Source organism: Asterias rubens, chromosome 2, assembly GCF_902459465.1.
Source record: "Asterias rubens chromosome 2, eAstRub1.3, whole genome shotgun sequence".
NCBI classification, from domain to species: Eukaryota; Metazoa; Echinodermata; class Asteroidea; order Forcipulatida; family Asteriidae; genus Asterias; species Asterias rubens.
In genome coordinates, this window is record NC_047063.1 from 5,263,779 (window position 1) to 5,285,004 (window position 21,226).

A 21,226-nucleotide genomic window follows, 5' to 3' on the forward strand; every position below is an offset into this window, starting at 1 on the left:
GCGTCATGAGTATGTGCTTGTAGAAATTGAACCAGAGAACGTTGATTGTTTTATATCATACACTGTTCAAGTCCTGAATGAGGCAATTCATGCACACATCAATTTCAGCTGTATTGTATCCTACAGCTTTCCCCTTAGTTGATCTGGGGTCGATTTCACAAAGAGTTAGGACTAGTCCTAGGAGATATAAAACTATACGGCGAGTCCTACTCGTGCTAACTCGAGATAAGACTAGTCTTAACTCTTTGTGAAAACCTCCCCTGATGCAATTTGCCACTTTGCCACTTTTTGTAACCAGGACCATCAAGATTAAACAGAATTGCGAGCAACAGGAAACATCATCCAACACATCGGTGTATGGGTAAATAAAAAAAATAAAAAATAATATTCTTCATCCCCGATGCAAATTTAACATCTCTTATATTGTTGCGGTACCTGCTGCCAAAACATAGGATTCGAACTGCCTCTAGCTACCGGGCAACCTCGGCAGTCTAGTTGGTAAGGCACTACTCTAGAATTGAAAGGGTCGTGGGTTCGAATCCCACCCGAGTAACATGCCTGTGATATTTTTTTTCACAGGACTCGGAAAAGTACTGAGTATACAGTGCAAACACACATCGGTGTATGGGTAAAAAAAAAATAATAATTATATCATCCCATTTATTCGGTCTTGAATAGTCATGAAAGTATCTGTATTTCTTCTGAGTCTCAGAAACAACCACACTGCATTACTAACTAAAATTATGTAACCAAACTGAATACTAAGGTGGGTTTTATCACAAACACAACTTTGCAAGCAGCTCATTTTAAGAAGCAAGCAGTCGTCAAGTCACAATGTGCCCACTACCAAGAGAGGGAGGGGTGGGGGGGACACACCAGATTCATACCAAACAAGAAAGAAAACCACTGCAGGCATGTTTGTTTCGTTTTTGAAAGGGCAAGGGCACCAAGGCATTTTCTCCTCGTGGTAAAGGGCACAATGAGGAAATTGTTAATTTCTACTGGAGCATTTCAAGGGCACCAAGGCAATGACCAGGGGGCATGGAGGATAAACACCTTCGTTGCCCCTGTGAAGTATCAGGCCTGCACTGTCTTATTAAATATCACACCTGAACTTGACAATTTATGCAGTTTGAACTGTATTCAATTTAATTTCAACACTAATTTTAATATCCTTCAATAAATTGTTCCAGTTTACTGCCCCATGAGCATATTTTGTGTTGGAAACCAGTGCACATCATAAATGTTCATATTTTTATCCATAATTTGGCTTGTTACCCTGGAATGGTTTATTTTGAAAACTACGCATGTTGTAAAAATGGTGTGCATTGGACCTTCCACTCCAGTTACATGTATGAACCAGCTGAAAGGGAAAAGGTACGAGGGTTGACAGGGGAAAGGGGGATGAAGGAGTGTTTAGGGGGTTAGTGGGTTAGCTATCTATCACCTTGATCTGTAGTATGTTATGTTTCCGGTCCTTGATGTCCACAACATTTGTCAAATCAGACAGCTTTTATGGGTAGCAATGTAAAAGCAAAACAATGTAACAAAAAAAAAGATTAAAAGCAAGCTGAATGAGACACAGCTACATAAACACGTTTGCCCAGCAGCTACCTAGAGTGAAGTCTGGGTGCAAGACAATCTATTGACAGAGGCTCTTTTCAAAACCGCGGCTTCGGCTTTGGTTCGGCTTCAGGCTTTAAAGGCAGTGGACACTATTGGTAATTGTCAAAGACCAGTCTTCTCACTTGGTGTATCTCAACATATGCATGAAATAACAAACCTGTGAAAATTTGAGCTCAATCGGTGGTCGAAGTTGCGAGATAATAATAGTGAAAAAACACCCTTGTCACACAAAGTTGTGTGCGTTCAGATGCTTGATTTTGAGACCTCAAATGCTAAACTTGAGGTCTCGAAATCAAATTCGTTGAAAAATACTTCTTTCTCGAAACTACAGAGGGAGTCGTTTCTCACAATGTTTTATACTATCAACCTCTCCCCATTACTCATTACCAAGAGAGGTTTTATTCTAATAATTACTTTTGAGGTCGTACCAATAGTGTCCACTGCCTATAAGCTACATGTACATACAGTAGCCTGAGCAGAAACTGGAGTCGAAGCTGGGATTTGAAAAGGGCCACAGTGTACACAATTTGTTTGATAAAATGTGAAGAACAAAGAAAAGCACATTCTGAGGATCAACCCCTTGTTAAGGGCCCCTATCAGCGGGTGCAAATAATGAGAACGTGTGTCACGCTCGACTCTCCCCCACTTGGAGGTCTTCCAGGGATGCAAGTTTGAAAAGTTTGAGTTTAAGAAGACATGTCGAAATGAAGACATTTGCACCTTTAAGGCCGAGTTATAGTCGGTCGCGCGATGGTCGCGCGATGAAAATCTTGACGCGCAATCATAAAAAGACACGGCTTTTAAGCCTCAGTCTTAGAATCGCGCGCAAGATTTCCATCGCCCGACCGTCGCGCGACCGACTATAAACTGGCCTTTAGGCAACCCGTGGGAAGGGTTATATAGATTTCAAGGAGCCTCTAGGAACAGTGTTCTCGGCACTAGAGAAGTAGATCAAAGAGCAGAATTTCTTCATGTCTGAAGAAAATAACAGCAGTTTGGTTTTTTTCATCATGCAGTCATAAAACAATCTGAAATCTCTCATCCCCTGGCTGACCTAAGTGGGGGTGCTGTTTGAGCTGGTTACATCGTTACATGCAAGGAGTTTATCGTCCACAGTTTCAGTTGTGCACAAACACACTTCCATTTCTCCATTACTTTCACTTCCATAAATGTTTCTCTTGTTGTGCGTACCTGCACATTGTAAGAAAAGTTGCATCATCACTAATTTACAAACATTTGTTTTACCAATTATTCCCCCAGTAATTTTGGTAGTAGGATTTATACATTTAAGACAAAATTTCACTTTTTTACTGATATGAGCAATTAATAATTTCATCATGTGCAACCGTCAGATTGCTCGATATGGTAAACTTCGGATAATTTGTTTCAAGCATTTTAGATGTCATATTGAGCTACGTGTACATGTATTCAGATACATGCCTTTGTATTTCATTTCTTTCCAGTATTTATTGTTAATTTTGTTATATTGATTTCCCGAAAGATAGAATGAAATATAACCCAACAAAAGATAATTTGTTTATAAAGGACTGTAGAGATTATGAGCAGGACTATCAATAACTCGCGCAACATTTAGAGAGTTTTTATCAGTTTCGTTCTTTTACCATTCACTAGAGATGGCGCTACACTGTGATAGAATCATGATGGCAGACAACCATTATAATCAACCAGCTGACCTATTGTCTGTACAGAATTGGATCATTTGTTGCCTAGCAATGACCGGGAAATGACTGGATTACCAGAAAAGCTGACCTTGGAAACGCAAGCGGAAATGAGTGAATATAGATCCATTAACATTTAATATCATCGCAACGCTGATGAATTAAAGGCACTCAACACTATTGGTAATTACTCAAAATATTTGTTAGCATAAAAGCTTACTTGGTAACGAGCAATTGAGAGATGTTGATAGTGTAAAACATTTTGAGAAACGGCTCCCTCTATAGTAACGTAGTTTTTGATAAAAAAGGTAATTTTTCATTCAAATATTTTTAAAAGACTTCAGGCCTGAAGCATTTTATTAAGCATATTAAAGGACACAAATTTGTGCAACAAGGATGTTTCTTCTTTCATTATTCTCTTGCAACTTCGATGACCAAGTGAGCCTAAATTTGCAAAGATTTGTTTTGTTATGCTTGTGAAAGACACCAAGTAAGAATAGTGGTCTTTGACAATTACCAAAAGTGTCTAGTGCCTTTAAGCTCAACAGTGTCTCATATAATAGCTGTCATAGACCCATAACACCATACTCATAAAATCAATGTAAAATCAATTTGTTATTGCTGCATATTAAAGAATAAAGCAGCCGGTTGTTGACAGATATTATTATACTGTGCAACCGTCTCGAAATGAAGAAAGGTTCTTAACCATCTATGAATCAGCCTCGATTCAACTTTTTTTTCTAGGTCATTTTCCTTTTTTTTTTTCTTATCTTTTTAATATAGGTTTTGTCGGTCAATTTCGGCAAATGAGCAGCCAATTTAACCACCAAGCTATTCTATTTCGTGCAAAATCAAATGCTACTGAAAAGGGTCATTCGATTTCGTTTTATGATTTAGTCAAATGTAATGCTGCGTCATTCGATTTAACAAAACAATCACTCAACTTAACAATTCATTAAAGCAGCATTCAAATTCACAGAGGCTTCTTGAGGTGTTTGTGTCATGAAAAAGAATGAAAGGAATTTGACTCAACTCAAAACCAAATTGAATGGCCGAATTCTGAATTTGAAACGCAGTAACAACTGGAGAGGCAAAACAGCTTTAATTCTCGAATGCATAAAAATGAAATTGACTGCTCATTTACCGAATTTGACCGAGAAAACCTATATTACTATTGGAAAATGTTAAAATGCTTTTGTTTTTTCATACATCTGCAAAGTGGCAGAGTGGTAAGCATGTATTTAAAAATGTAATTGAAAAAAAAAATCTTAAAAATTAGAAAAAAATTTGGCACTATGAACACACCTGTGTGACACGTCGGGATCGTGTGATTTTGAGAAAATGTTGATTTTCGTTTGCTTCCAACAAAACTTTTAAAAAACAAACAAAAAAACAATTAAGGTCAGCAACATTTTTAGAGTCAGACGACTACACCAAACATGCAATTTGTTCTGCCTTAATAATGCTTTAACTAAAGTTGTGGTCAACACAAACTCATGGTTTTATAAGCCAAAGGGGTGTCAGTACATGTAATATATATGTCTTTTGGATGCCCTGCTTAAATTTTTGACACCCTGTTTTACCTGTCATTCACATGTAATGGAATTGTAATGGTATAGTGAACAAATTAGAACAACAAGTTTTTGAAATTTCCTGAAAATATTGACTCCCTTTTGTCAAACCATGGCTGGAACCTTGATCAGAAGCCATTTTGACAAAACATTTTGTAAAAAGAAAATCATATTTGTTTAATTTGTTTGCCCTCTCCCTTGCTTGTTTATTTTGGTAATGCATACTTTATTGATGAATGCATTACAGATTAATGAATGCATTACAGACAACCAAAATTTGCTGGAAATGTGATCCATGTCATTCCATGAAAACATCAAAGTGTTTTTTTTTCAAGTAAAGTATAAACAAAAAAAATATAAAAAGTTTGTTAAAAAATATACTGTAGTACTGTCGAATCATTTTCTTTCGAAAGAGTTATTATAAACACTGTGCAAAGGAAAGCAAAGGACAACAAAAGTTGTTTGGTTTTTTTCATTTGGAAGCCAGACATGTAACTTTTGTTATCGTCAGACCCTGCGCCTTGTCCGCTCCTTCTCCCTGACATTATACTCCTAGCAACTTGCCAAGATCAGATTTATTTCTTTCCCTTAGACAGCATTCTTCCCTGAATGCACCCCAGTGATTTCCCCCAGCGTGGATGTAAATCACCCGTAACAAGGAGGTAATTTCATTACCACGGGCCAATAATCTATGCAAGGGCCAAAACAATTCGGTGTTAGAGCCTCTCATTCAGGGGATAATCAATTTAGAGCGGTGGTTAATTTTCTTGACTTGTTTCGCTGACGCTTCTCGGGTTTGGCACGGTTATTGACCAATATCTGACTTGATTTACTCCTTGATGGCATCGAGGCTTCGCAAAGCCAGATTTAGTTTTTTGGTTTGTTTTCTCTCATGGACTTTGAGCGAAACATTAAGTTCTCAAATGAGCTGAGTTTTTTTACAATGCATTTGTTAAAAAGAATGGACGATAAAGTGTAGATTCGTGAATAGAATGTACGAGCCGAAGACGAGTACATTGTATTCACGAATCTACACTTTAGAGTCTAGTCTCTGCTTTAAACTATTTCCCCCATTTGTTAGGTAACAGTTTCAATAAATTGAATTTCTCAACAGTGACAACACTAGTTAGTCTATCTAATTTCGTATACGTTGTCAAACGACAGTCGGTCACATCTTATAACTATTTTACAAAATAGTCACACTGAAGTGCTTGCAACATTATCGAGTACGTCAGTTGGCTCCGCTAGCAATAATTGCAATACTAAAAAGATTTTTCTCAACTGGTAAATACTTTTGTAAATTGGAAGATAACATAATATTTTCAGCTATGTTATGTTGCACTTCATGCTATCTTTCAGTTTGGAAAGACAGTAATTTTCAAGTTGAACTTGTATTTACTAAACTTTGTAATGAATCTACTCTCAACTTTAGATTATGTTTCGAATCTACACTTAAGTGTAGATTCGTAACAAAAATCTACACTTAAGTGTAGATTGGTAACAAAGTGTAGATTCGTAAAAATAATCTACACTTTCAACAATAGAGTGGCGTCACAGAAATAGTTTATTGGATATGAACTCAGGAAAAATAATCCCTTATAGGAAAGCACAGTCTGAGAAGCGCTCTACTGCAGTAGGCCATACATGTAACGCTTCTCAGATTCAAATTTCGGGCATAAACCCTATGTATATTACATAGAAGGTCACCCAGAAAAAATAATATGGAGTTCAATTATTTTAATTTCTGAAAATAATAGCAGTTTTTCTCGAAGGCTTTCTTTTCCATTTTTAACTAATTTATTTATGTCAGGACTATTTGTTTTCTTCAAAAAAGGCTAGTTTTGGTGTAGAGGTGTGCGTCAGCCAACATCTACTTTGCATTGATTTGCGTCAATTTGTTTTAAAAAAAAAAAATTCTTTGACAAGTTTTGACGATTTTGGGTAGGAATAAAGTTCACTGATTAAACCACAGATATAATGTATGCTTATATGTTTTACTAATTTGATTTGCTAGCTTTACTTAAAAAAAATTGCCTCAGATTCATTTATTGTTTGTCTTGGGTTTTTTTCAAGAAAGGCTAGTCTTGTCTTAGTTTAGGAGTGTGCAGCGGCAAACATCTTCTTTGCTTTGATTTGTGTCAACTTGTTCAAATAGCTTCATCTTTTTGACAAGTTTCAACGATTTTGGAGTAGGAATAAAGTTCACTGATTAAACCACATAATACATAGTATGCTAATTTGTTTTACTAATTTCTTTTGCCTCAGATTCAACTCCCCTCAAACCTTAGTAAGTTGACTGTGATTGTCTTGGAGCAATGGAAGTGCACTTCATGTGTCACAAAACAGCGTGTGAGTGAGTGACATAATGACAAATGACAACTGGCACGTCATGAAACAAAGACGGATACAAACAGGACAACAAGAGCTTATGATGGTACAGAGATGGTGCTTTAACACAGGCCTGATGCTTCATGGAGACTACGGAGGTGCCCCCCTGCCCCACTGGTCATTACCTTGAAACGCTCTGGCAGTACAATTTCCTCATAGGGTGGTGCCCTTTACCAACGTGACAAACGAGAAATTGCCTTGGTGCTCTTGCCAATTCAAAAAACGAAGCATACAGGCCTGTGAACACCATCATCATCAAGACAGCATTTGGTGCAACCTCGTCTTATATTTGTGCAATCCTAAGGACCTGTGTCCAAGGGACCTTTTCCCACAAAATAAACAAATTGCAAATCGCACGTGCGTACTAACGCTACTGGTGGGCAAACTGGAGGAGCATTGTGCCTGTTTGTATGGGGGCTGATGGTGGCAAGATCTACACTCAGAGTCATTGTAGTCCTGTGGTTAGACTGAAAACACAAGGTTGTGGTTCGAATCCCCAAGCTTACAACCGCTGATTTCACAATGACTAGAATAAGTAGTGTCGCTACTGAATAACAATTTCTTAATTTGTGAAATTCATAATCATAGAGGTTAAACCAATGTTTGTACATGTATATGAGAGAGATTGTGGGAGTTTGCCAAGTTCCCTTGATTGAAAAATGTATAACAAACTTAATTATGCTTAACACCAAACTCTTTGCCAACCATTAGTGTCTATACGCATGAGCAAATGTCATTAGCACATTTTGCGAAAAAGGCTAATTTCACAGACTAACTATCCTAAATAAAGACAACAAAACTACAGCCACACTTTGACTGCAAAAAGCCACACACATAGTTAGCAGTTACCTTTCTCTGGAGCACAATGATTTTACGGTCTTTAATCTCCACCATCTCACGGAGTTCACTGACCTCCGAGTAGCGTTTGGTCTTATCTGTACTGAGCGTGCTCAGTAGTTGCTCCTTACGGACGATGGTCATCTCTTTCTCGTCAATTCTGGCACGCAACGCTTCGACCTGACAAGAAACCAAACAACTTTTTAAAGACACTGGACACTATTGGTAATTGTTGAAGACCAATCTTCTCACTTGCTGTATCTCAACATATGCATTAAATAACAAACCTGTGAAAATTTGAGCTCAATCGGTCGTTTAAGTTGCCAGATAATGATGAAAGAATAAACACCCTTGTCACATGAAGTTGTGTGCTTTCAGATGCTTGATTTCGCCTTCAAATTCTAATTCTGAGGTCTCAGAATCAAATTTGTGGAAAATTACTTCTTTCTCGAAAACTGTTATTTCAGAGGGAGCCGTTTCTCACAACTTTTTATACTATCAACAGCTCTCCATTACTCGGTACCAAGTAAGGTTTTATGCTAATAAAAAATGCTTTGAAATAACCCACGGCACCCACAGAATTTGCAGTGGTGCCATGTGCATTTGCAGTGGTGCCATGTGCTTTTGCTGTGGTGCCTTCTACAAGGTTCCTGTACGAACTTACAATTCCCTTATAGAGGTGACCCTTACCAGACATGCAAGAAGGCAATTCCTGTGCCCCTTCAATGTGCACATTCGATGTCATTTGTGTGCTATTCGATGAGCACCAAAATTAAAGTTTTGAGCTTTTGCATAAGTATGGTTTTGGCACTGTCACAAATGTTAACATTATAAGTTAATTCACAGAAGAAGATTTCTAAATCCCAATGTCCATGAAAATGCATTTTCGACTAATATTTGTAACATCCAACACAGAGTACAGATTCTGCAATGATAGCAGCATGCTGGATAGTCAGTATTTACAATGTACATGTATGTAGATAGTGAATGCCTTGTAAGCTTACAATTTTTCTTGAAGGCAAAATTAAATAAATAAATGTTCCCACACACACAGTGCGGGCAGTTTTTATACACCTTTATGATTACACAAACAGTGGGCAGATGTTCCTTCATCACTGCTGGGGTAGAAAACAGTGCTTTGAAATGTTTACACTCATTCAAACTATGAACAAAAGGGTGTTAAACTATCAATAATGTAGACATATAAATATACAAAATAACATACATGTATGTACTACGCAATTTGCACAATGTGAATGCGTGCAAATTTCTACACATGTACAGCGGACGTTTTCAGATGTGTATTATGTATTATTGTTTGCATATCAAGACCCAATGCATTGGCTGTGTACTAAAGTGTTGAGTAGTGAACGGGCCGAGATTTTACTCATAAACAAGTCTTAGCGTTTCTTTGGACTCGGTGACAATGTGACCGCACGGCATCAATAATGCAATGTAGCACTGGTGAACACACACCGATCCACTCTGCTTCAGTACACGCATGACTTTCAACACATCCTCTCATCCACGTTTCTAATAGGACCCCTTTTTGGAATGGGAGAAGGGAATTGCTGCAAAAAGGACTTGGCGAAAGGTTACACTTAGCTTTGTGTAGTGCGAGGAGAGATTATGACAATTGCTGTATTAGTGGCCGGTAATCGTCGTCTACTTAATTACACTGGAGTGAAAAAAAACACCTTTCTGAGAGGCTGAGCATTCAAGCTTACTGTCTCCCATTATCTCAACCATCGGGATGTTAACGGAATATTCCCAGCTGCATAAAATACACATGAGACCAGGACACAATTCAATAGAGCTGCTTAAGCAGACAATAATTGTCAACAGTTTTCTGCTAAGCGAAATTGAGCAGGATACTAGTCACCGACTATGCGACATGGTATTTTTTTAGGCAACCTTAAAGGCACTGGACACTACTGGTAATTACATTACTCAAAATAATCGTTAGCATAAAAACTTACTTGGTACTGAGCAATAGAGAAGCTTTTGACAGTATAAAACATTGTGAGAAATGAAGTAAACACAGTTTTTGAGAAAGAAATAATCTATTACTCAAATATTAAACAACTTCAGGTCTCAAGTATTTTGTTGGCATCAGAATTGAAAACACACAAATTTGTGCAAAGGGTGTTTTTCCTCATTATTCTCTTGCACAACTTCGATGACCAATTGAGCTCAAATTTTCACAGGTTTGTCATTTTAATGCAGATGTTGGGATACACCAAGTGAGAATACTGGGGTCGATTTCACAAAGAGTTGGAACTAGTCCTAACTTAGGACTAGTCTTAGGAGATATAACTCGAGATAAGACTAGTCTTAACTCTTTGTGAAATCCACCCCTGGTCTTTGACAATTACCAAAGGTGTCCAGTGCCTTTAAAGCAGTATATGAGTAGGATTGAAGACTTTGATTGTGTATCAGTGTATGGTGTAGATCAATATAGCTGTAAATCTTCCGGGTAAATGCACATGATGCTTTAATCTCTTCAAGGTAGAAGTGTTGGGACTGAAAGGAGCGAGTCAGCTTTTTCAACATATCCACAAAGTGTGATTTAATGAACATCCCAACACTAAAGAATGTATAGGGCAAATGATTCACATCAAAAGCAGTGTGTAAAATATTGTGGTAAATTTGGAGAAGCATGTCCAGGGTTCTGCCCAGGATTTCTTTAGTGGTGACTCCCTGGAAACCATTGCAAGATGGACATAGACCTTTTCGCACATACTGGGGCGTGCGTGTAAAGCTTGAATTTAGGTGCATTGTGGTCTAGCTGGTGATCAAATTTGATCCATATCTATCCCACAATGCACCTCATTCAACAGTCTGCACTTGCGCAATGGTATTTGGTAGACCATATAAACAGACTAAAATCAAAGAAGTGCTCAAAACTATTAGCTTTGAATATCATGTTTACTTGTAAATACCCAACTCTACATTTCATTGAAAGCAAAATTGCAAAGTGTAATTTAGAAATTCGGAAAATGTGTGGTGGTCGAAAACCGAGGAAATTCTTGCAGTGGTGGTTGGGGAAACCTTAGTGTCTATGCAGGTTTTCCAGCACCGGCCACTGTGGACAGAACCCTGCATATCTGGATTGTACACCATGAAAGAATATTTTCAAGGAAGCTTTCTACTATCATTATCTTCAAACTGTGTAAGTTTAGCGAAATCTGTGGACTTTGTGTTTTTTGCCCTACAAAATGTACCTAGACCCTTCAACATCAAACTGTTGACAAACATTGTTCCTAAAAGAAATCAAACATTTAAAAAAAAAAAACATTCAGAGAAGCTGTTACTCTTTGCTAGTTTAGTCTTGAACTCAAAGCGTACAGGTCATACTCACATCAGCCTGTAGTATGCTGGAGTGTTGCTCCTTGGCTGCCAGTGACTCCTTGAGGAGACTAACATGGGCTTGGTAGTCTTGCTGCTGGTGGGTTAGGGATTCTATCTTGGTCTGTAATGCTTGGACTTCTGAGGATTTCTTGTTCAGTTCCAATTTTAATTGATCGACCTGTAGGGTGAAAACTCAAAATGTTTAAAAGAACTGCAAATGGGAGACTTAAGCCCGGTTCATACTTCCTGCGAATGCGAATGCGATGCGGATTTGATGTGAATTTGACGTCACAACCCCTCTTTCGCTGCGATATTCGCAAGAGAGTTGAGGGCAACTCAACTCAGTGCGAATTTGTGACGTCAACATTCGTATCGCATTCGCATACGCAGGAAGTACGAACCGGGCTGAGGAAAAGCTAGAAAACTTCCTGTGACCAGCATAACCAGGGCCTAATTTCATAGAACTGTAAAGCAGAAAATACTGCATGACAAATTTCTTTGCTACATGTACTGATGTAAGCAAACATTGAGTTGGGCAACAGTCAATGTAAACTTGATTTAATTTTGGCGAGCTAAAATCAGGACTGGGGTTGATTTCACAAAGAGTTAGAACAAGTCTTATCTTGAGTTAGGAAGATTTACTCGTCCTAACTTAGGACTAGCTATATATGTTTTTGATATCTCTTAGGACTAGTCCTAAGTTAGGACTAGTCCTAAGTTAGGACTAGTCCTAAGTTAGGACTAGCTATATATGTTTTTGATACCTCTTAGGACTAGTCCTAAGTTAGGACTAGTCCTAACTTAGGACTAGCTATATATGTTTTTGATATCTCTTAGGACTAGTCCTAACTTAGGACTAGTCCTAACTTAGGACTAGCTATATATGTTTTTGATATCTCTTAGGACTAGTCCTAAGTTGGGACTAGTCCTAAACTTAGGACTAGCTATATATGTTTTTGATATCTCTTAGGACTAGTCCTAAGTTAGGACTAGTCCTAACTCTTTGTGAAATCAACCCCTGGCCTCAGGACTGTGGTCCAGTGTTAATTCTGAGCCCTGTTCTAGGCTGAAAGGGGTGGTTCTTGAAAACAAATTAAGCCTAAGTCAAGTACTGGTACATATTCTGTGAGTCTCAATGTTTTAAAAGAGAATTCAAAAACATCAATGACTCAAAATTTATCACTTTTTATAATTTGGTCCATGCCTTGATGAAACAGGTTAGTTCTTTCAGTCCCAAGATTGTGTCTAAACTATTTATGTATGTACATGTATTCCAAAAGCGCCATAATCGTATAAATGCATCCCATCACAAGAGGGCATTATCACTCAAGAAATATTATTGACCGAGAAATTGACTTTATTGACTCAAGAAATATTATTGACCGAATATGATGTACCGAGGCAACACAAATCAGCCAAGATCCTTTTTTTTTGTGAGAAAGACTTTTAATCATTTTTCATACATTATCAACTTATCGAAAATAGCCGGGTATTTTAGGGTTCAAAACGTCCCAAAAAGTGGGCACTGAAAAATGAGTAAACAGGGATACAGATGTCACAACTTGGCAGTTCATGCAGTTGGTAAATTTAATGTTGACCACACTACAGTATGTACAGTGTACGTGAACATTATTTCTGTAGGTACAGTTCATATCAGGTAACGTCATGCACCACTTACTATGCATGTGCTTGACATACTTAATGTAAAATAATGCAGTTATTTATAGAATTCTTTACAAAGCCATTGGACTATATGAATACGATCAACACACATTTCCTTTACATTTGGCCATTTGCAAATCCCTCTCTTTCCCCGCCACAATGTTTCACAACATTTTGCAAGTGCTCATGAACATGATCTGTATTGGGAAATTCCAAACTAATGTGCTGGACGATAACTGCGTAGGAGGTACATGTAGGAATAGGGGGGGGCAGGTTCCATGTACAGGGCATGATGGGTAGCACTATGACCCACTGGGTAATGATAGAGTACATACATTGTATGTAGTACAGGCAGGAATTATCACAGTACATACATGCCATTATCCGATGGGGTGATGAGCCTAATGGGGTGGAGGGTGAGGGGGGGGGGGGGGGACGCAGGATCTATGTATGTTGGGTATCACTATGATCCACTGGGTAATGATAGAGTAGTACAGGCAGGAATCATCACAGTGCATACTTGCCAACATCCACTGGGGGCGTGAGGCTAATGGGATGGGGGGGTGGGGGGGGACGCAGGATCCATGTATGTTGGGTATCACTATGATCCACTTGGTAATGATAGAGTAGTACAGGCAGGAATCATCACAGTGCATACATGCCAACATCCACTGGGGTCGTGAGGCTAATGGGATGGGGGGGGTGGGGGTGAGGGGGGGGACGCAGGATCCATGTATGTTGGGTATCACTATGATCCACTGGGTAATGATAGAGTAGTACAGGCAGGAATCATCACAGTGCATACTTGCCAACATCCACTGGGGCGTGAGGCTAATGGGATGGGGGGGTGGGGGGTGAGGGGGGGGGGGGACGCAGGATCTATGTATGTTGGGTATCACTATGATCCACTGGGTAATGATAGAGTAGTACAGGCAGGAATCATCACAGTGCATACATGCCAACATCCACTGGGGGCGTGAGGCTAATGGGATGGGGGGAGGGGGGTGAGGGGGGGATGCAGGATCCATGTATGTTGGGTATCACTATGATCCACTGGGTAATGATAGAGTAGTACAGGCAGGAATCATCACAGTGCATACTTGCCAACATCCACTGGGGGCGTGAGGCTAATGGGATGGGGGGAGGGGGGTGAGGGGGGGATGCAGGATCCATGTATGTTGGGTATCACTATGATCCACTGGGTAATGATAGAGTAGTACAGGCAGGAATCATCACAGTGCATACTTGCCAACATCCACTGGGGTCGTGAGGCTAATGGGATGGGGGGGGGGTGGGGGGTGAGGGGGGGGACGCAGGATCCATGTATGTTGGGTATCACTATGATCCACTGAGTAATGATAGAGTAGTACAGGCAGGAATCATCACAGTGCATACTTGCCAACATCCACTGGGGGCGTGGGGCTAATGGGATGGGGGGGGGGTGGGGGTGAGGGGACGCAGGATCCATGTATGTTGGGTATCACTATGATCCACTGGGTAATGATAGAGTAGTACAGGCAGGAATCATCACAGTTCATACATGCCAACATCCACTGGGGTCGTGAGGCTAATGGGATGGGGGGAGGGGGGTGAGGGGGTGAGGGGACGCAGGATCCATGTATGTTGGGTATCACTATGATCCACTGGGTAATGATAGAGTAGTACAGGCAGGAATCATCACAGTGCATACATGCCAACATCCACTGGGGTCGTGAGGCTAATGGGATGGGGGGTGGGGGGTGAGGGGGGGGGGATGCAGGATCCATGTATGTTGGGTATCACTATGATCCACTGGGTAATGATAGAGTAGTACAGGCAGGAAGGGGGGCTATACATTGTATGTATGTGTATGTACATAACTGTACACAATTTTTTTAAATTGGATTTGAAAGCTTCTCAAGTGTACGCGGAATAAAAATGAGAATCCGCATTTTGATGTGACTCACTACGGTAGTACGATATGCATGGATGATGCAGAGCATTACAAATGAATGTGATACGCTTTAGTTTTCAGCAAACATTCACAACCATAAAAACTTCCTTATTTCTTTTTCATTATTTCTTACTTGATGATACCTGTTAGTGGTGGTCAACCATCGTTGGTTATCAATAAATAAATAAATACACAGTGATTTTCACCTGATTCTTGAGTAGTTTGGAATGACTCTTATAATCTTCAATCTCTCTCTGTTGTTCATCCCTCTCCTCTGGGGTCAATGAACCTTGAGATCGGATTCTCCTCAATTCATCTTTGTATTCCAAGACCTGGTTCTCCAAGGAAGCAATCTTATCATCCTGTGTGCAAACAAAGAGAAGGAGGGCATCAATCTGCTGGTTCATCAGCCAAATTCACCAAATATTAGGACTAACCCTACATGTATCTCGAGTTAGGACGAGTACCTCGTCCTAACCTAGGATAGGTTCAATGCGTCCTAACGTCTATTGTTAAAGAACTTAACTCGCCCAAGAAGGTTATTCTTAAGGTGTAGGAAGAGTTTGGTGAAATCAACGGCTGGGTTATGATAAATATCTGACGTTGCACTTCGAGGCTCATGAATTACCCTCAAGATCTGCCGTTGAGCCTACATCAATGTACAGAATCACCTTCCACCTTAGCTTAAATTTGTACATTAATTTCACAAGGAGGATTGAGTCAAATCCTACGTACTTGTATATTAAAACAACATTATATGCAAGTTATACTGTACATTTTACTTGCACACTGCATGCAAACATTTATGACCCAAAGTAAGCTTTCCACGTGTTTTGATTGGTCCGAAGTGATGTTTGGCAGCTGTAACCTCATCACCTCGGAGCGATCAAAACACAGATATGGAAAACTTACTGTACGTCACTGCTTGTGGTTGGTGACAGGCGACCAGTTTAGTTCAGGGCCTGCAAGAGGAGACTTTGGGATGCCACAAGGTTTGGAAAATGCCCTACATGTAGTAGGTATGTTATCTACAGATGCACATTATACAGGAATGGAATTTCATCTTTGAAAGGGCAAGGCAGTTTTTGTTTTTTTGTCAAAGGGCACATCCATTGGAAAATCTTAATGTCAAAGGGGCACCAAGGCCAAGACCAGGAGGCAGTGGCTTCCGTGTAGTAGACCGATCCATTAAGCTCTGCCCCATTGCGTATTGACCAATCACAACCCATTGACCAATCACAACCCAATGCGCAACCAAAAGTCCAACAAAATAAGGTCCGACATGCGCGCACATATGCTTGGCACGCGCGGCAGAGTTGTGCAGAATGGCATTGGAGAAGCTCACGTGTTCTTGCTCACACGTGCGCCGTGGACGGAGCCTATTGGATTGGTCTAGTCCAAGCCTGTTATATCAACAGCACATTGATGAGTTCAACAAACAATAAAAAAAACATACAACCACCACCTCTACGTCATCCCCGATTCATTACCTCAAGGACCGTTAAATGTACCTTGGTTCGTGCAGTTTCACATAGGGATTTCACAACGTTCTTTTGCACTGACTCTTCAGATTGCAACACACTGTCCGCTAACTGCTGTTCAAACCAGCCGGCCTGGGCAGCATATTTTTGACGTTCCTGGTTTATCCCGTGTGTGGTACGGACACAGCAAGAGCACGGCACAACAAAGCAGATAGTACAATGAGCACAAAAACAACGAGATACAACATGCAAATGAAAAGGTTAATTAACATTGTTAGTACTGTCATTTATTGCAGTAAATTGTTAGACATGTTAGGATACAAAAAACAGTGCATTGTTAGTACACATAAAACATAAGGGAAAACATTTTAAAAACTCATTAAAAGATTACTCAATCCTGCGTGATGGTGAAACTCACAACTTAGGCACCAATACCCTAATCATCCAGGTTTACGAAAAACATCATAAAGCCTGATAAAAGAGAACGTCATTACTACGCCCAAGTGTGTTTCAAATTCACGATTGCCATTGTTTAAAATGTTCTCTAATAACACACAAGATTTTCAGATTGTCTCATTGACTATGGAGGAGCACACAAAGTGCAACCCATACCCCAAAGATGCCAAGAGATGTAGCTTGCAATCGGGGAAATGTTTTAAATCACATTCGACATAACAGGGCAAAAAGTTTCCATAATCAGGATACCAGACCAACGATAGACCGTATTGAATGGCGTCTGCGAGCGTGTGCGTGTGGGTGTGCGTGCTTGTGCCGTAGAAATCAAACCGGGAACGCTGCGTGCTGCGTGTTTCTTTGATGTGAGCGTGTTGACGCGATCACGGTTTGACCTACAAGATGGTGACTTTCTTAGCAGAAAAGAGGTTATTCAATACGGTCTATAGACTGGTTTCTTTTCAGGGAACTTTCCGCAGAATCAAGAAGAGTTGGCAACTCTGCTCTACCCACTAAAGAACGAGCTGTAAAGGCCAAGCATAAAGCTAGGACCCACCGCCAAGTCACACAGGCCCAGATAACGAGAACGAAAACGAGAACAATAAAAATACATGCCCTCGATTGGTTGAATGAGCGTGGGCGCATTCTGCGTGGAGCATGTCAACCAATAGAATGCGTTCTATTTGCGGTTTTTTTATCGCTGCAGTGTGACTTGGCCTTGGGACTGTTAAAACACGCAAAGTGAGTCTGGCAACTTACATCAGCCAGTCTACCTCTCTCCCGATTCCTCTGATCAAGCATCGTCTCAAGTTGTAGAATCCGTGACTCCGCCTCCACGACCTTTGACCTCAGCCGGTCCGCCTCCTCCCGCTCCACCTCCAGGTGCTTCGTCGATAACCCTTTGCTCTGGAGCATTTCTAACAGTTTCTTAATGCTCTCGTCTCGGGCAGCGAGCGTCTGCTTCTGCGTCTCGATGCGGATCTCCATTTCCTCCAGCGTTTTACGCAGGAGGAAGACCTCCTTGGAGAGGCGGTCGCGCTCTGAGCGCAGTGCGTCCACCTCGTGGTGGGGGTGTGCTCCAGACACGGCATGCGTTGAAAGCGAGGCCTGGAGCTGGGCATTGAATTCTCGCTGTTGTTGGAGTTCTTCGTGTAGTTGCTTGACATCCTGGCAATAGTTCTGTGCATTTAAGGATGAACAAGAAAAAAACAACCACTGTAAGGTCAAACATGTATCACTCTATCAGACACTCTGTCTAATGAATTTACACAAATAAAGCTTAGATCCAATACAAACAAACATCTTAATTCAAACCCCAATCAACACTCTGCGAACCTTTTCAATTCGAGTGTGTACTTTTCCATTTTTGATAATTGGGTCTTGATCCTTGCTAATCGTATACAGGTCTGTGGGGCAATGGCCTCTGTTGCCCCGGTCTTGGCATTGGTTCCCTTTTCAAAAGTTGATAACTAGGCTTAAGATGTTCCAATGGAAGTGCCCTTTGTAAAATGAAAACCGGCGTGCCCTCTGAAATTCCAAGCCTTTGTGAACATAAAAAAAATAACAGTGTATTATCAGAACAGAGTCTTTTGTGGCGACTGGCCAGCTTCAATCGCTAGTTGGCCGGGGGATAAGCATTTGGACAGCATGCTTTCACCTTTAGGGATGTACACTAATTGTATAACAAGTGGTAAATAGCTGTTTCACCAGCCTGTGCTAGTGGGCATGTTTGGATGTTGCGTCAAACCATTAACTACGAGAACCTCAGCAACCCCCCCCCCCCCCCCCCCCGAGCTGAGAAAAAACACTGAGCAAAGTTTTTAAAACAGCTTATGAAATTAAGAACTACAAAAAATAGCATATTGACGCCTCATTAAAAGTAAACAGAATACTCAGGATCTCGCGAGTATTAAAACTTTTGCAACCAAGTTTTAATCCCAACCAAACATGCCATATTGAGTTTTACATGTCGGTGATTATCTGTCTTCAACGAATTGAGTTTTTTCGTAGTGGTATGGCTACATCACATGTATACAAAGTATATCATTTTGTTGGGAGAGTAAAATAATTTATAAAATGGTTCAGATTTCAGGCATGATACTTCACAGAGGCAACAAAGGTGATTGCCTCCAGCCCCATGGCCATTGCCTTGGTGCCCTTGAAATGCTCCAAAGTAGAAATTTACAATTTCCTCATAGGGAATTGCCCTTTACTAATGAGAAAATGCCTTGGCGCCCTTGCCCTTTCTTTCAAAAACGAAGCATACAGGCCTGAAATTTTGTCCGAGTGTTTGCACACCTTCTATCAGAATTAGTTTATTGCGGCAGGTAACATGCAGATTTAATTATTGACCTCTGTGTACGTTAAAGTGCCCTGGCTCGAGGTCAATATAAGATTCCTTTCAGGAAATCACGTGCACCATGCATTAGAGGCCTGATACTTCATGGAGGCAACAAAAGAAAGGTGATTGCCCTCTGCCTTGGTGCCCTTGAAACGAAACAGTACAAATTTTAAATTTCCTCATTAATAATAATAATATTAACAATAATAATAAACGCGCCTTTTCCAAAGGATACAAAGCGCCAAGTATTTTTACTGCAAGGTGAGTGGGACGGAGATTTTGAAATTATGAGACCTAATCATTAGCACAACATGTAATGGTTTACAAGGTGCTACGACGCATACAGCAGCTACAGCCAGGAACACCAGGGCGAACCCCTCCTTTTTTCGATAAGTGCATGCACTTGGTTCTTTTACATGCGTTACACAACGAAGGACGAAGCAATGGTTAAGTGTCTTACTTTTAAAGGCAGTGGACACTATTGGTAATTGTCAAAGACTAGCCTTCACAGTTGGAGTATCTCAACATATATATATGCATAAAATAACTAACCTGTGAAAATTTGAGCTCAATCGGTCATCGAAGTTGCGAGATAATAATGAAAGAAAAAAACACCCTTCCCACACAAAGTTGTGTGCGTTTAGATGGTTATTTTCGAGACCTCAAATTCTAGATCTGAGGTCTCAAAATCAAATTCGTGGAAAAATACTTCTTTCTCAAAAACTATGGCACTTCAGAGGGAGCCGTTTCTCACAATGTTTTATACCACCAACCTCTCCCCATTACTTGTCACCAAGTAAGGTTTTATGCCAATAGTTATTTTGAGTAATTACCAATAGTGTCCACTGCCTTTAAAGGACACAAGTGTCATGGCTGGGGATTCAAACCCACACTCTGCATAACCGGGGAGAAAATGCCTTGGTGCCCTTGCCCTTTCAAAAACGAACCACAAAGGCCTGCATACATGTATGTTGTTGTGCATTTCCCATCATTCTGAAGATCAGAGACTTTGAGTAGCAAACCAAAGCGTTAATATTCCAAAGTGTCAAGTTCCTCTTCCTATTGACTAGAGGCACAATGTGTTGCAATGGAGAGCGTACCCTGCACTCCAAGTAGGCTACACAGTGTACACACAGAGTGTACCCTCGGTGACAGCATGCATTTTACAAGGAGATTTGAAGGTGCACCCTACACATGTTTATGTAGGGGGCTTCGAAACATTTCAAACTCTTTAAGACACTGGACACTATTGGTAATTGTCAAAGACCGGTTTTCTCACTTGGTGTATCTCAACATTTGCATAAAATAACAAACCTGTGAAAATTTGAGCTCGATGGGTCGTCGGAGTTGCGAGATAATTATGAAAGAAAAAAACACTTGTCACACGAAGTTGTGTGCTTCCAGATGCTTAATTTCGAGACGTCAAATTCTAAACTTGAGGTCCCAAAAGAAAATTACTTATTTCTCGAAAACTACGTCACTTCAGAGGAAGCCGTTTCTCACAAGGTTTTATACTATCAACCTCTCCCCATTACTCGTTACCAAGTGAGGTTTTATGCTGGGTTTTTTTTTTGAGTAACTACCAATAGCGTCCACTGCCTTTAAAGTGTCAGCAATTCTTTTTGAGAAACTAATGATTAAATTACTACATTATGTATTGTTATTTAATTGTGTTTCTTCAAGTTCTATACCTTTTTAGTAAACTAACTTGCAGTTCGGCTGATGCCGCGATGTGTAATTAATAAACCAATTTAATTCAATGAATGAATGATTGAATTTTTACAAATTGTTTCCTTCACATGTTATGTACTATAGGAAATGTCATAATTAATGTAAAATGTGAAGTGAACCCAAAACAGCATTGTGAGAAGAATAATTTGTTAAAATTTGCAACGTTGTTGATC

At 40.1% G+C, this 21,226-nt stretch overlaps 1 protein-coding gene across 1 annotated transcript in view; it reads right to left on the bottom strand.

Moving 5' to 3' along the window:
• Positions 1-21,226, bottom strand: part of LOC117307149 (ELKS/Rab6-interacting/CAST family member 1-like) — a 100,869-nt gene that overhangs the window by 70,257 nt on the left and 9,386 nt on the right. Inside the window, exons 3-8 of the mRNA XM_033791817.1 lie at positions 17,741-18,160; positions 16,559-16,684; positions 15,254-15,409; positions 11,463-11,630; positions 8,114-8,281; positions 1,448-1,510 (exon numbers count right to left, since the gene is read on the bottom strand). Coding sequence (XP_033647708.1) covers positions 1,448-1,510; positions 8,114-8,281; positions 11,463-11,630; positions 15,254-15,409; positions 16,559-16,684; positions 17,741-18,160 — 1,101 coding nt within the window. The remainder of the gene's footprint in view (positions 1-1,447; positions 1,511-8,113; positions 8,282-11,462; positions 11,631-15,253; positions 15,410-16,558; positions 16,685-17,740; positions 18,161-21,226) is intronic.